This window comes from Rhopalosiphum padi, chromosome 4 (assembly GCF_020882245.1).
Source record: "Rhopalosiphum padi isolate XX-2018 chromosome 4, ASM2088224v1, whole genome shotgun sequence".
NCBI classification, from domain to species: domain Eukaryota; kingdom Metazoa; phylum Arthropoda; class Insecta; order Hemiptera; family Aphididae; genus Rhopalosiphum; species Rhopalosiphum padi.
In genome coordinates, this window is record NC_083600.1 from 8807538 (window position 1) to 8821687 (window position 14150).

General features: G+C 26.9%; 2 protein-coding genes across 5 annotated transcripts; both read right to left on the reverse strand.

Annotated features, from left to right (window-relative positions):
* Positions 1 to 1413: 1413 nt before the first annotated feature.
* On the reverse strand, positions 1414 to 6382 carry LOC132929730 (NAD-dependent protein deacetylase sirtuin-1). 4 transcript variants are annotated; one of them, XM_060995276.1, is made up of 14 exons: positions 6125 to 6263; positions 5352 to 5420; positions 5001 to 5127; positions 4815 to 4933; positions 4635 to 4750; positions 4453 to 4575; positions 4198 to 4391; positions 4029 to 4135; positions 3849 to 3965; positions 3613 to 3756; positions 3427 to 3544; positions 3276 to 3362; positions 3005 to 3216; positions 1414 to 2931 (listed from the first exon to the last, which is right to left on the reverse strand). In XM_060995276.1, exons 3-14 carry the CDS (start codon positions 5036 to 5038, stop codon positions 2801 to 2803), a joined length of 1506 nt encoding a protein of 501 aa, XP_060851259.1. In that variant the 5' UTR covers positions 5039 to 5127; positions 5352 to 5420; positions 6125 to 6263; the 3' UTR covers positions 1414 to 2800. The 4 variants fall into 4 exon arrangements, with proteins under 4 accessions (XP_060851259.1, XP_060851260.1, XP_060851257.1 ...); XM_060995277.1 differs by lacking the exon at positions 6125 to 6263 and adding an exon at positions 5495 to 5513; XM_060995274.1 differs by lacking the exon at positions 5352 to 5420 and having other exon boundaries at positions 6125 to 6382.
* Positions 6383 to 9409: 3027 nt separating this feature from the next.
* LOC132929737 (small ribosomal subunit protein eS24) lies at positions 9410 to 12432 on the reverse strand. Its single transcript, XM_060995289.1, has 5 exons — positions 12276 to 12432; positions 11680 to 11754; positions 9776 to 9985; positions 9577 to 9693; positions 9410 to 9514 (listed from the first exon to the last, which is right to left on the reverse strand). The coding sequence occupies exons 1-5, from the start codon at positions 12276 to 12278 to the stop codon at positions 9512 to 9514; spliced, it is 408 nt and encodes a 135-aa protein (XP_060851272.1). The 5' UTR covers positions 12279 to 12432; the 3' UTR covers positions 9410 to 9511.
* Between the last annotated feature and the right edge of the window lie 1718 nt (positions 12433 to 14150).

A 14150-nucleotide genomic window follows, 5' to 3' on the forward strand; every position in this document is an offset into this window, starting at 1 on the left:
TAGGAGCAGCTTTTTCCCTAAATCAGAGTCATAAATGTGAAAATACCAGTCTTGTAAAAAATACTTTTGAAAAAGTATAAAAATACTAATACTAGTATTTGAATAAAAAAGTATTAAAAATATTTAGAAAAAATTGTATTTTTAATACCATAAAATACTTCAAAAAGTATTTAAATACAATTATCTGAATACTTATATTCGAATACTTTACAAGACTGGGAAATACGGAGTATCTTTGTTCCTATATTATGTGGGAGATAGACAGAGAAAACAAATGCTGGTGTAGCAGCCCCTTAATAATATTTAAGATACCTCATAGTTATAAACATTTAAATTTGGAAAAAATTCTATAGTAAAACAAAGATTGATGATGTTTGTTAATTTGATGCACGTCTATTGTTATTAATGTTGGGGATTTGAAAAACTTTTATATAAATTATTATATTTTATATACCTTATACCTTGGCCATTGGGTTGGGTAGTAACGTAACGTGCGTTACTAGTTACTGCATGTAGTTTGTAATGTAGTTACAATTTTCAGTAACATTATAGTAACTTCGTTATTAATATTTTTGGGTAACGGCAAGAGTAACGACATTAATTATTTAGAAGTAACTTAGCAGAAGAACGCATTACATTATAAATTTAATTATATATTTTTTTAATATATCGGGGTGCTAGGAAGGGGCACTTCGCGGGCAGTCTTTCCGCTCGTATCGGCATCAGAAAATTTAATTATATTTATAATTCAAGTAGGTATATATGTAATTACAACATTTTCCTAGTCATGATATTGATTATTAGATTATTATTAATATAATATAGTAATATAAATAAACTACCTATTTAATTTTCGGCGAAAACTGATTATAAATATCTATAAACAGCTTACAAGAGTACAGATAGCAACTGCTGTAGAGTATAGGTATAGCTTATACATTTTTAGATAATGTCTGATAAATTAATACAACATACAGTTGTGTTCGGATATAGGATTACCGTTATTATTGGTAGGTTAGATGAAAACTTAAATAATAAATTACATGAGAGTAACGTCATTGTAACACAATTAAGTCTATTACACTCCACTCATTATGTACAGCCACAGCAGTGGTAATCTACTTATCCCTTTTTTTATATTTTAATCATTTTAATCTTAAATAAACGGAATTAAGTAGTAGATAACAAATTTCACTTTATGAAAAATGTATAACATATGGAAATGTGATTTTGAGCCAAGCTTTGCTTAATTTTTCATAACAAATATCTAGTACCCATGTCCCATATGTTTATAATATTTAGGTAAACATAATCAAACGTGTAAATGATTTTATTTTCAATTCACTAGTAAGATAACAAAATTTAGTGAATATGCTAAAAGTTTTTTCTACATTATATTAGTAGTAATAAAAATAATTATTAAAAGAGTATTTATTTGTTTGCACGATTATTTTAACTAAAGAAAAAGCATTATAAAAAAAATAGAGAAGATTTGGTTTTACCACTATTACTTACATAAATATAACATAAATATTAGCAAATTAAAATTAGGTTAAAGAATATCCAACTTAAATTACTAAATTTGAGTAAGTACTTAATGATTGTAAGTTAATACAGTTTTGATATTGTCTATTAAAAAAATCCACCTTAACATTTAAATATTATACAGTATATAACTTAAAACTTAATACTCTCAAAATAAAAAAATTTAATTACAATATAAAATAAACTAACAACATAGTAACTAAATATAATTAATAATTATGTATTGCTAATCTGTTTTGCAAAGGAACACGGTAAATTATAACATTTTGAACACATCATTTGTTTTCCTATGTATTTTTTTTAATGGTGTATTGTTACAATTTTTAGCACAACAAAATGAGTGACGTAATAAATAAAAAATTTACATTTAAAAAATACAGACTAAAAATCATTAACATTCTCCATACACCTCAACACTTAAAAAATCATATATTTTCTTTTTAAGAAAATATATTTGAATTTTTACAACTAATTAATTTTAAATGCACTAATATTATCATATATTAGCATTTCAATCAGTGACTTAATTAAATTTATTATTATATATATATTAAAATAATAAATCTAAGCTACTTTTCTGTAAAATTTAATTACATAAACGAATATCAAGTATAATAAATACCCATAATTTTGATGTTACATCGAATAACTTTAAAATTTTTGTTTCAAAATTAATCACTACTTTAAATTTAATTTTCAAGAACTTTATTTTATACTGTTTATTATAAATGAAGTATGTTATCAATAAAAAGTATACAATAATCTTGATAGTTACTACACAAGAGTGATTTATGATTTAATGTTAATAAATATATGAAAGGTTCTCATTTTTTTATATTATTTTTATTAAAATATACATCAATATGAAGAGTACATTTTATTATAAAAAAATTAAATAATATTTATTAATAAAAAAATATCCCTAGTACTTAAATAATTACAGAAAATAACTTTTTTAATGAATAATTGACCGTTATTTTCACTCACTAATTATTAAACATTTGTATTGTATATGTACATTATATATTTACATATATTTATATATATGAAAGGTAATTTGGCTACATAAATTAAAAATGGAAAAATAATAAATTTGAGGATAAATAAAATAATAAAGAACAGAAAAATGTTAAGGAATACAAGATAAAGAGGAGACAATATTATACATTATTGAATGAAAGCAAAAACAATATTATTAGCTTGTGATAGTTAAGTAACGATTGAGCTAAATATTTAAATTGTAGAATAATTTATTTTAATGTAACGGAGTTTCAGATTTTTCACTTGAGTCTGATTCTGTTTCACTGTCATCGTTCATGTCATTTAAATCCACTTCAGCACCAGAAAACATGTATCTTCTTTTTTTCAACATGTAATATTTATTGGCTAAAATAATAAAAGTAATTTAGTTAAATAAATGAATATGAAATTATATATAATTATATTAATTGAATATTACATGGTAAATACGTGGCTAGACTAGATTTTTGAGGATCGTCTGGATCAATACCACTATCTCTTGTAGTATCTGTAGATAAATGTCGTTGCTCGCCTGAAGTACTCGGGGCAAATCTATCATCACCAAGCGGTGGTGACATACTATTGGCACTATCTCTTGTAGAATCAGTAGACATCTCACCTTCTACTGTTTCAATTACAGTTGCATTAGACCTGTTAACAGAATATTGATTAATACACAAATATTATGCATAAACATTTAAAATTATTACCTTGGCGATGAAGTAGGTGTAGTCAAAGTTGAAGTTTCAGTCAACTCTTCTTTACACCAACACAACTCAGTCCAATCTGAACCAAGCCTATTTTATAAATAATTGTAGAATTAAATAAAAAATATATAGTTTAAATTTAAGAATTACTTACATGCGACAGAGGTGATCCACAATAACATCACTGTCACCAAGAAGTTCAACATCAAAGTTCATATGCGGCAGTCTTTCACGATTTATTAATATTTGTGGAACATGTTTGTTTAACATATCTTAAAAAATGTATATTATAAAATAAATTTACTACTTATATATAGTATTTAACTAGTTATTAACTTACTGGGTATGCGAGCTACAGGTCGCACTTTCAATGATGATCCAATAACTATCAATAAATCACAATTATTTTTATCATCTTCTATTGCTTTATGGAAACTATCTGGGAGACCTTCTCCAAAAAATACAATGTCTGGTTTCATAATACCTATACACATATGGAATACACAGTAGTTAATAATTATTAAAAATCTAATGGATATATTTTACATTTAAGATAGATAATAAATATATCATTACCAGTACTATTAACACATATTGGACAACGTGGGATTCTTTGTTCAAATACATCAGGTCTTATAGTTTCTGCTGATACTTTGTGTCCACATTGAGTACATGATGCAGTAGCAAAAGATCCTAATAATGAAAAATAAATTATATAATAGTTTATGGAATAATTCTATGAATATATTATCATACCGTGACATTCAATAACATTATTAATACCAACAACTTGTTCTAATGTATCTATGTTTTGAGTGTAATTGCGTAAGAGCCGTCCCTTTTTTTCTAAGAGTTTAATAAATCTATAAAACAAAACATTAGTTGTAATAATAAATTATGTACTATAAATAATACCATCACATACTGATGAGATGGTGATGGCTTAAATTGTCCTGGATAGATCTCTCTGGCAAATTTAAAAAATGGCCTGGGATCTTTACTGAAATAGTCTATGCAAAACATAGATTGTGGATCAGGTAAGTCAGGGAATTCTGTTGCTAGCCTAGCATAAACTCCATTATGACTTCGAAAATCTGGTATTCCACAAGAAACCGAGACCTAAAACAAGTAATCATCTTAAGCATCAAACTTTTTTATAACTTGTTCAAAAAATACGTACACCTGCACCAGTGAGAACCATAATACGACTGCTTGTTTTCAGTAACCTAACAACATCATCAAGTGAACTAACACTACGTAGTCGATTTCGTATTGGAGAGTCATCAGTCATATTCATGATTATCTGTAAAATAAATTAAAATAATTTTTTTTTAAAATTAATGAAGATTAAAAGTTACATACTCTCCATAATGTTATATCTTCTAATTGAGATGGAACAGAAGCTCCAAATACTTGATGTAACAGCCGTCTTGGATTTATACCGCCCATAATTTGTCGTTGTACCCAATTCATTGAACCTATATTTATATTAAAAACAACTTTAAGTAAAATAGAATGATAAAAATTTAATATTTTTATTACCAGGTGCTCCTTTTTCAGAATCAGCATTATCAGAATGTGAACAGGAACCTGAGCTGGATGTGGAAGTTGAATCATCATCCTCGGGTTCCTCTTTAGTGTCTGAACTTTCGTCAAAAATACTTCATGCCACATACAATGTTTAATTTTATTATTTCATAATTTAAAATAAGTTTATATTATATTTACCTTGAGTCTTCTGGAGATTCTGGTAAACTTGAAGACATAGTTAATGGAGGGGTTGGTGAATTTGGTTGTAAATAATTTGGTGATAGAGTATCTAAAGACTTATATGATGGCTGGTATAAATTATTGGCTAAAATAAAAAAAAAATTTAATTTGATTAAAATATACAATTTATATGTTATATTCTAGTATATTATTACTTTTCTGTTCATTGATATAAACAAATTTGAATAACATACTAACTATTGACCAAATTATTTATAGTGAAAATTAAATGAACACTAATTATAGAAAAAATAATTTAAGATTTAGTCCATAGTGGATATGCCAATCCATAAAGATGATTAATCATACCTAAACTAGAAGAATAAAGGGGAGAATGCCACACATATTTGAAGTAATTCCTTGGTGTTTAAATATTATCTAGAGAAACATGATAGTTAAATAATTAATTAGAGCAAAGAAAACAAAACATAAAAATTAATTAATATTAATACATTTAAAAAATATTATTTTCTTTATGTAGATTGAAAATGACTTTGAAATGTGGATTATGAATGAACAAATGAATTGTTAAAAATGATTCATTAAGGATTACTCAGTAATTATGTGATTTAAACGCCAATGGTCAAAGGATATATAATATCCTAAAATAACGCATAAATAATGCAAAATAATAAAACGACTCATGAAACAAATTTTCTGTAGTACGAAAAATATATTACTATTTATTATAAAACTACTTGTCTACACAAATACGCAATAAGAGACTATCTTAATAATTGATCACGTTTTACAGGCTACGGTGTAAAATACAGATAACCCGGCCGTTATCATTTGGCGCGAGGAAGTCGATAATCGGCAACAGCCATTGATAAATAATAATAATAATAATAATATTGTATAACGTACGAAACTTGGAAAAGCCGCGACATGACGTACCGTGGAAAAGAAAGCGAAGGATCGATGACGTCAGTATGACAGATAGGAGGGTGGGAGGGGGGCACGCCCCGGCGAAAATGCACGTCGACTACAGCCAAACGGGAAAAAGATCCGCCATGTTTGCGGGACGGCGGGCCGCCAAAGCGTCGGCCCTCCGTGTTTTTCCTTACACAGCTTACACTTACCGTAACATTCGCCGGACGGGAACCCGGTGTATCGTTGTCCAAATGCTTCAAAATGCGAACTTTGGGCAATTTCATCGGCAAACGAGTACCGCATGCGTTTCGCAGGTGCCGCAGCCAGATCCGTGTCGAAGTCACCGTTGTCGTTGGACGCCATTGCGCGCATAGGTGTGCGTGCGGTTTGATGGCGCGGCGGATAGTGGATACGTCGACGCGGTGATGACGACGACAACCGCAGACGATGGCCCACCCACCACCAGCTAGCAGCGCTAAAACAGCAGCTGCTGTCTTGACGTCGTTGTTCGACAACCAATGGCAGTACACAATTAACTCAACAGTGCGGCCACCAGTCCGTTGGCCGGTTTTCTTACGCCGCGCTTATTTAAAAATGATAATATAATGTAGGATTCAAATTATCTAATTGTATACCATTAGTGGCTAGATGACGTGTCTAGGTCGTGAAGAAGTTGAAAAAAAAAATAAACCTAACATAACGACAATGTTATTATTACTTCTCAATTTTAGATAATATCATACCTAGTATAAATAAATCGTTATTAAGTACCAACCACGATAACGATTTTGTGGTAGTCAACGGCGTGATGTTGATTATTAAGTAAAAATAAAATAAAACCATAAAAGTATTAAAAGTTCACCCACAGATATGTATAATAAACAATAGTAATCTCTTCGAAAAACTAATTTGACATCCTAATAGTTTTATAATTTATATACTGTATTTGAATGTTTACTTATAGATTGACTCGACAGCTTGAAAGTGCGGCCGCAACTATTTCAAGAATATTAGGTATAAACAAAGTTGTTGAATTTAATTTAAATACAATAAAACCAAATTATTTTTCAGTATTAAAGCGAACATACGTTTTCGCTTATATTGATTCGCCATCGTACATTAAATTAGAGAAATATTAATAATTACGAAACCATACATTTATGAGTGACATTAGAAAATTACATAAAAATAAACGTTAATGGCTTGAGGTAGAAACTGAGATTTTATCAATATAAATTAGTAGTTTGAATTGATAGCCAATTATTGCTGTTTATAAATATTATATAGTTTCATTCTAAATACTAGGTAAATACACTTATTAATTCACATCATAAAATATTTTTTATTACTTTATTAAGTCTTAATAGATCTAAATTTTAAATCTCCACATTCACGTCTTCAAAGTAATCTATTATATTAGCTATACAAATTGTAGGAGAATGTATACTAACTATAGCTACGTAATTCTCATTAGTTCATCTGTAGGGTGAATTTTTGAATTTTGTTAAGTTATTGTTTAATTATGTGTAACTAGGACAATAAATAAATCTAATGACCTTTTATTTAATTCTTTGATATATAAAAAGAGTTGAACAATAAATTAGTGTTGCGACTGAACATTTAAGTTCTTTGAGTTCAGTCGGTTATAATAATAAATTCAATTTCATAAAACTTTTTTAAAATGAACGTAATAGTAAAAAAACCATTTGAAATTAAAATATATATTAGAAAAAATTATATTAAAGTTGAACAAAAATGCATTAAGCCTTAATATGACCTGAAACTTTTAAGAATGTCACAGATACATTTACAGCTGGTAAAACAAGCAGTTACGGAAAGACGTCTTTTAGGCAATAGGAATAACTTTTAAAGCTTAACACTAAAATACCACAAATGTCACTTGTTGAATATAAAAATGATTCATAAGCAGTCCTTTATTTCTCCACACAGCCATCACAATAAAAATAAAACAAAATGGAGCTCTTTTTGACTTACCAACAGTTAGGGGCTAAAAGGAAACTGTCCCATAAACTTAACCTGCACACCGAAACACTAACCATTAAATTTGAAACATGGATATTTTCAGCTATCCCTAGTTTAATCATAGGCAGACATAATAATCCAAAACACAAAACATTACTTTCGATTTTTGGGGTCTATTGAAATACTTCTCTACTGAGGAAGAGCTAAGCCTCCAGATGTCCGCCTATGAGTTTAATTATCAACACGAATAATTATTAAGTGATTAATCAGGACTATTTTATATTAATAAATTAATAGTTATTACCGAAAATATTAAATAAAAGTTGTTAATTGATAGGTGTAGGAGCAAATTATTTTGCACATACACATCATAGCTCATACTGCAGCATCCAAAATTGATAAATGCTTTGGTATACATGAAATTACAATCATTGCTAGTAGTAGTTCTTGTTACAGCAAAAATATAAATATAATCAAAATTTGGTCCTACCACAATCCACAATTATTCATATCATTATAATCACAATAAAATGCATAAACCAAAATTTTATAAAATTATATCAGGACCATAAACTAAATAATTTATCAATAACACCATCCTTACAACAGCAATACAAATTATTGTATGATGTGGGTCAAAAAAGTGTTTGCTTACAATTTGTAGACCAAATTAATTTAATATTAATTCAAAATTCAAATGCATACATAAGTTTGCTATGCATATCAAATTTAATTTATATATAAAATGAATAGATACATGAAAAGCTAGGATTTTATATTTAATTTTCAAGAATTTTGATTATGTAAACAAGTTGATATTTACATTTATAGAAAAGGTAAAATAATCTAACTTTAAATTGCTTATTAAAAAATAGTGTGGCTATAAATTTAAATATTTTTTAGGTGGGAAATTAACAATTTATTAATAACATCTTGTATTTTATAATTTGAAAGTCAAACTGAACAAAGTTAGCAATTCTATAATTCTGAACTTCAAATTAATATTAAGACCAAAGAATGTATAATTAAGTGCAATTAAAATCAATCAAATAATCCAAACAAGATATGTTTTCTGTGTCTATTTTTAAATTTTTATTTAGCATAATTATCATTTAATTATCACAGAAAAATATTCAAATTGTATTTATTTATTATTATCAAGTGTAGTATATATGTTGATTATAGTTGCATTTAAGTTTTTTTTAAGTTTAATATTACAATTACTATTATTTCATGTGTTATTAAATTATAAACAACTAATTGACTAGTATACATCATGTTCAGTTCAACATATTTTTTTGGTATGACTCACATTTGGTATTGAATTATATTCTATTAATAAAAATACAATTAATATTAAATAAGTCATTACAATTGCAGTTTAAGTAATTAAATGAATATTTATAAAAAATTTTAAAATATCATTGTTAACTATTCGTAAAGAAAGGAAACACTGGTATGAAATATGATTTTAAATGTTTTAAAAGAAAAAGGTACTAATCAACTCAGAATTATGGAATAAGTCCAACAATTTTATTAAAGAAGTGTTTTATTTACATTCACAAGCATATGATTGCCCCGCAAAGTACATTCATTCACTTCTAACGATCATTTTACTGAAAAAGAAAAATAAAAAAATTAATAATTGGAATATGATAAAAAATATTTAACACAATACCTTTTTTCCTGATGTGGCACCAACTTTAGTCTTCTTGGTACCTCGCACCTTCTTCATCCTGTTCTTCCTTTCCTTTCTTTGTTTTCTTGTTTGAGTTTTCTTTTCAAACAGTCCATGCTAAGTAAACAACAAATTGTTATGTATTATATTTGTATACATTTGCTTAGGATATATATTTCAATCTAAAAATAATGATTACCCTTTGCAGCCTATATTTTGGTTCAAACTTCTTTGCATGATCTAACGTATCATAGATAAGAGCGAAACCTGTTGATTTTCCACCACCAAAGCACGTTTGGAAACCAAAGACAAATACAACATCCGGTAAAACTTTAAACATTTTAGCTAATTTTTCCCGAATATCAGTTTTTTTTGGAGAAGGTTTTCCTGGATGCATGACATCAACAACCTACATAAATACAATAAAATTTATAATGCACAACTGAATAAATTATTTCATTTAAAAATTTATCACAACCAACAATTGTTAACACTAGTTTTAGTATTTAATAATTAATGGATAATACATGGAAAAATATTGAACTGACGATAGCTAAACAAAAATTATATATATATTTTTTTTAAGGTATTTTTAAGAGTTTAGTTATATTATAGTGAAACCTCTATAAATGGACACAATTAAATTCCAAAGAAAAAATTTATGCACATAATAGAGGTTACAACCTGTCATTAGCGGATGTGGACACTAAAAACTGGTATCAAAATTCAAAACTGCCTCTCATAAATGGACACAATACATATAGAAAATGTTTATCTTTTTAAAAGTACATTTTGTTAATATATTTTATCTTATCGTATATTCATAGTTTTTTTATTAAAAAAATGAAAATGATTGGATTAAATTAGTTGTGTGCTTCTCATTATGTAAATACGTTTAATTATATAAAATTAACAATGAACTAGAAAGATTCAAGTTAGAGTTAGAAGCTGATAAAAATCTGCTGTAAATAATATGTCCAGTTATTAACTACTATGCTTGCATTCAATTTGAATTTGATGCCATACTGATATCATTGAATTTAAAAGCTATTCTCTATGGAGCCAGTTCGTTGGAGTCCACCAATATCACTAAGTATGTTTCACAATAAGTTATTAAGATACAATTTATTTCCAAAAATAATTTTATTTATTATATAATTAGTATTTAAATATTATAACAAAATTTTTTTATACCATATTACATCAATTTATATAACTTGAAATTAATAATATCTTTATGAAAATATCATACAACAATAAAAATAGATGATTATATCTTTAAATCTCAACTCAGAATACTAATTTTTTTTTATATACATTTTTAAAAGCCAAATAAATTAAAATTTTCAAAATTTTGACAAATTTAATTTCTCCTTAAATAATATTGAGTATAAATTTTAAATATTTTTTAGACGAGATAAGAGCCAATTTTTAGAAACCTTGTGTAATATTGTAAAGTACTTCTGATTCATATATTTTTTTAATAACTCATAAAAAAAAGACTAAAAAATTGTAGATTTCAATTGTCTATAGATATTAATAGGTTTATGTCAAAATATTTTATGTATAGAAATGATCTTATGATATTAAAGCATTTAAAACCTTACTTAGTAGATACTTAACAACAGTTCTCAAACTTCTTATGCTCACAGCACATTTTTTGGACGGAATACTATAGTAATATAGTAATACTATACACACGTACGTTTGCGACTAGCAGTAAACACATGCCGCAGAACAGCGGTTGAGGAATACTGCTCAATACTATATTCATACAGTCCAAATAATGATTCTACTATTCTATGACACAAACACTAAACTCGAGCTGGTCAACCACAATTATTGTTGCAGCTGGGTTTTAGAAAATGTTATCTGATATTTATGTTGCAGTATATTCCAATTAGTATTAGAGCACATCATAATTATGTGTTTACAGTTTTGAGAGTCAACATAAATTTGATTAGACAACATATAATTTAACTAATTTACATTTAAATTAATTATATATTTATAATTAATGAAAGTAACAAGATTTTTTTGAAAAGTTAGTTATTTATTTAAAACTGAAAAAATTATTACTTTAGTTATAAATTAATTACTTACCATTTGTTTTCTGCATAGCAGTCGGTTGGTCATGAACTTGCGAGTCCGAATTGTAGCAGTAGAGGTATTGGCAACCTAAATAAAATTAAAACATACACAAATTAAATAATTTATTTTTGACTTAAAAATGTAAATCACATCTGTATTATAGAAACATAAAATACTTATTTGATTTAAATTTATTAAATTAAGTCCAGTAAACTTATATATAAACGGAAAATTATTTAACAAGAATTCAGTTTAAAATTTTTAAATTAAGTACAATGAATAGTATAAGCTTAATAAAAATGGTACATTTGAGATATTCTTTTACCATTTTACAATTTAACAATTAAATTTATGAAAATACTAAATGTGATGATTAAGCTTGATGCCTTGGATTATTTAATATTTGTATACTTCAAAAAATATAAGCTAGCCAAAGGGTTTGACTAAAGGTTTTTAAAATGTACATTTCTGAGGAAAAACAAATATTTTTCGATCAATGTTTTTCGAGATATTCATTTTACAGGTTTAATAGAACCCAATCTTTTACGTTTAGAACATTTCAAAAGTCTAATTCTCGAGATTAAAATGGATAAATATCTAATACTCACCATTTTGGCTGTTGGAAATCCGTAAATTGAGGATAGCAAAACAAACTACATCTGTCACTAAACGTGAAAGAAAGAAGGGTAGATTGGAAAAAGCACAAGCCACAAACGTTTATTACTTCCTACTAGTGATAATTGTCCCGAACATCATAGTCATAATAATAGCAACTGTTGGATATTAAAAAATAGCTACTGGCAACACTGGAAGAGTCATTACGAATTTCGATCACTGATAATATTATCTTGAATTGGTTGGACCCACGGACAATGAACCACGAATTATTTTTACTCATGTAAGTATGGTAATTGAAATGAAAAAAGTCTGCATTTTTAAAACTTCAAGAATTTTTGTTAAATAGGAAAATGATAAAAATGTAACCCAGTTGTAATGAGTTAGTTGATAATTAAGCTAGCTTTAACATAATATATTAATGAGAGTGATCTGATATCACACCCAAGCGGTATAACGATTTAAATCCACAAAAACGTCGGCGTGAACAGTCCCAAAATTTCTATTTTTTTAACTAATCAAGTAGATACAAAATGTGCAATTAATAATTTTTAAAAAAAATTATTCAATTTTTCACAGATCAAAAAATAGTTATTTTTTGCTAAATTGTCATTTAGCATGCTAGATTAACGAAACTGATTTTGTTATTTAGGGTCTTATAGATTCATATTGGTTAGGAAAAGTGGTGAGAAGATTTTCAGAACCTTATCTTCAACAAAGCTATAAAGCTGAAAAATGCCCAATAAAATGTGTTTTAATTTTTTTTGAGGCTATTTTTAGATTCAGAACGGAGTGATGAAAGTATTGATTCTACAATGATGTGTGTTTATTTATATTTTTTTTGTTATTTTTGTGTTTTGGAGTAGTAATAAACTAATAACGCATTTTTGACTTCAATCCCTCTTTGAAAAAGAAAATTCATCTAGTTAATATTTTGGGGGGTCAAAAGTAATAAACTTCCAGTAGTTTTCAAAAGCGTCAGGAAAATCGGGAATTTTTACGCATAACCACTTTTCGACATAATCGATTTTTTAATTTTGCTGTAACTCAAAAACAAATTATTGTAAATACTTGAAATTTTCACCAAATGTTTATATTAGCATTATCTATTTACGATTAAATTTTCAAAATATTTAGAATTTTTTTTTAACTATTCATAAACCATTGAAATTTTCGATTTTTCTAAATTTTTTTTCTTGAAATGCCGATAAAAAAAATTTGACTTTTCAAAAAATCTTTAAAATTTAATACAAGGTTTATTATAAGTTTTAATTATCGTAGTATAAAATAATCAAAAATCGTTAGTCACAATTTTTGTTAATAAGCATTTAAAGTTTAAATATTTAAGAAATATATCAAAACCGCAAAAATTTCCAAGGAATTTTGAAGTTGAAAATGCATTAAAGTTTTGTGTTTTATACCTAAGGTTAAAAAAACCTAATTTAAGGTCATACATAAGTTTTCCTTCAAGTAACTGTAAAAAATTTTATGAGCGTATGAAATCAAGTAAAATAACGATATATTACAATTTAATTATAGGTAATAATATAATATATCCTACTAATTATCATTGACTGATAATCATCTCCGAATCGTTTTTCGTATACAATGATACCTGTCATTGCATTCAAATTTAACACATCAGTTATAGTGACCAGTGACCCACTCTCCATCTCTACTATACAGCAGACTCTGCTGAGCAGAGCGATACCCACTTAACTTTAAACTTTTTATTAACTTTAAAAAGTTCTGAAAATCTTCACTGCACTTCTCCTAGCCAATGTGTACGGAAGCGTAGTAGTGCCAGTTAGAAAAAAATATCTGTTACAATTTCGACTTATCAACTTAGTATTTTGACAAAAAACTCA

Bases quoted from the DNA above. Each gene is read 5' to 3' on its own strand.
- LOC132929730 (XM_060995274.1), bottom strand. From the start codon at position 6,287: ATGCGCGCAATGGCGTCCAACGACAACGGTGACTTCGACACGGATCTG. The intron at 4,934-5,000 runs GTAAATATAATA...TGTGGCATGAAG, and splicing joins GAATCTCCAGAAGACTCAAG to TATTTTTGACGAAAGTTCAG. The intron at 3,363-3,426 runs GTAAGTAATTCT...TTTATAAAATAG, and splicing joins GTGGATCACCTCTGTCGCAT to GCTTGGTTCAGATTGGACTG.
- LOC132929737 (XM_060995289.1), bottom strand. The intron at 9,986-11,679 runs GTAAGTAATTAA...GTATTTATGTAG, and splicing joins TGCTATGCAGAAAACAAATG to GTTGTTGATGTCATGCATCC. The intron at 9,694-9,775 runs GTAATCATTATT...TTGTTTACTTAG, and splicing joins CAAAATATAGGCTGCAAAGG to CATGGACTGTTTGAAAAGAA.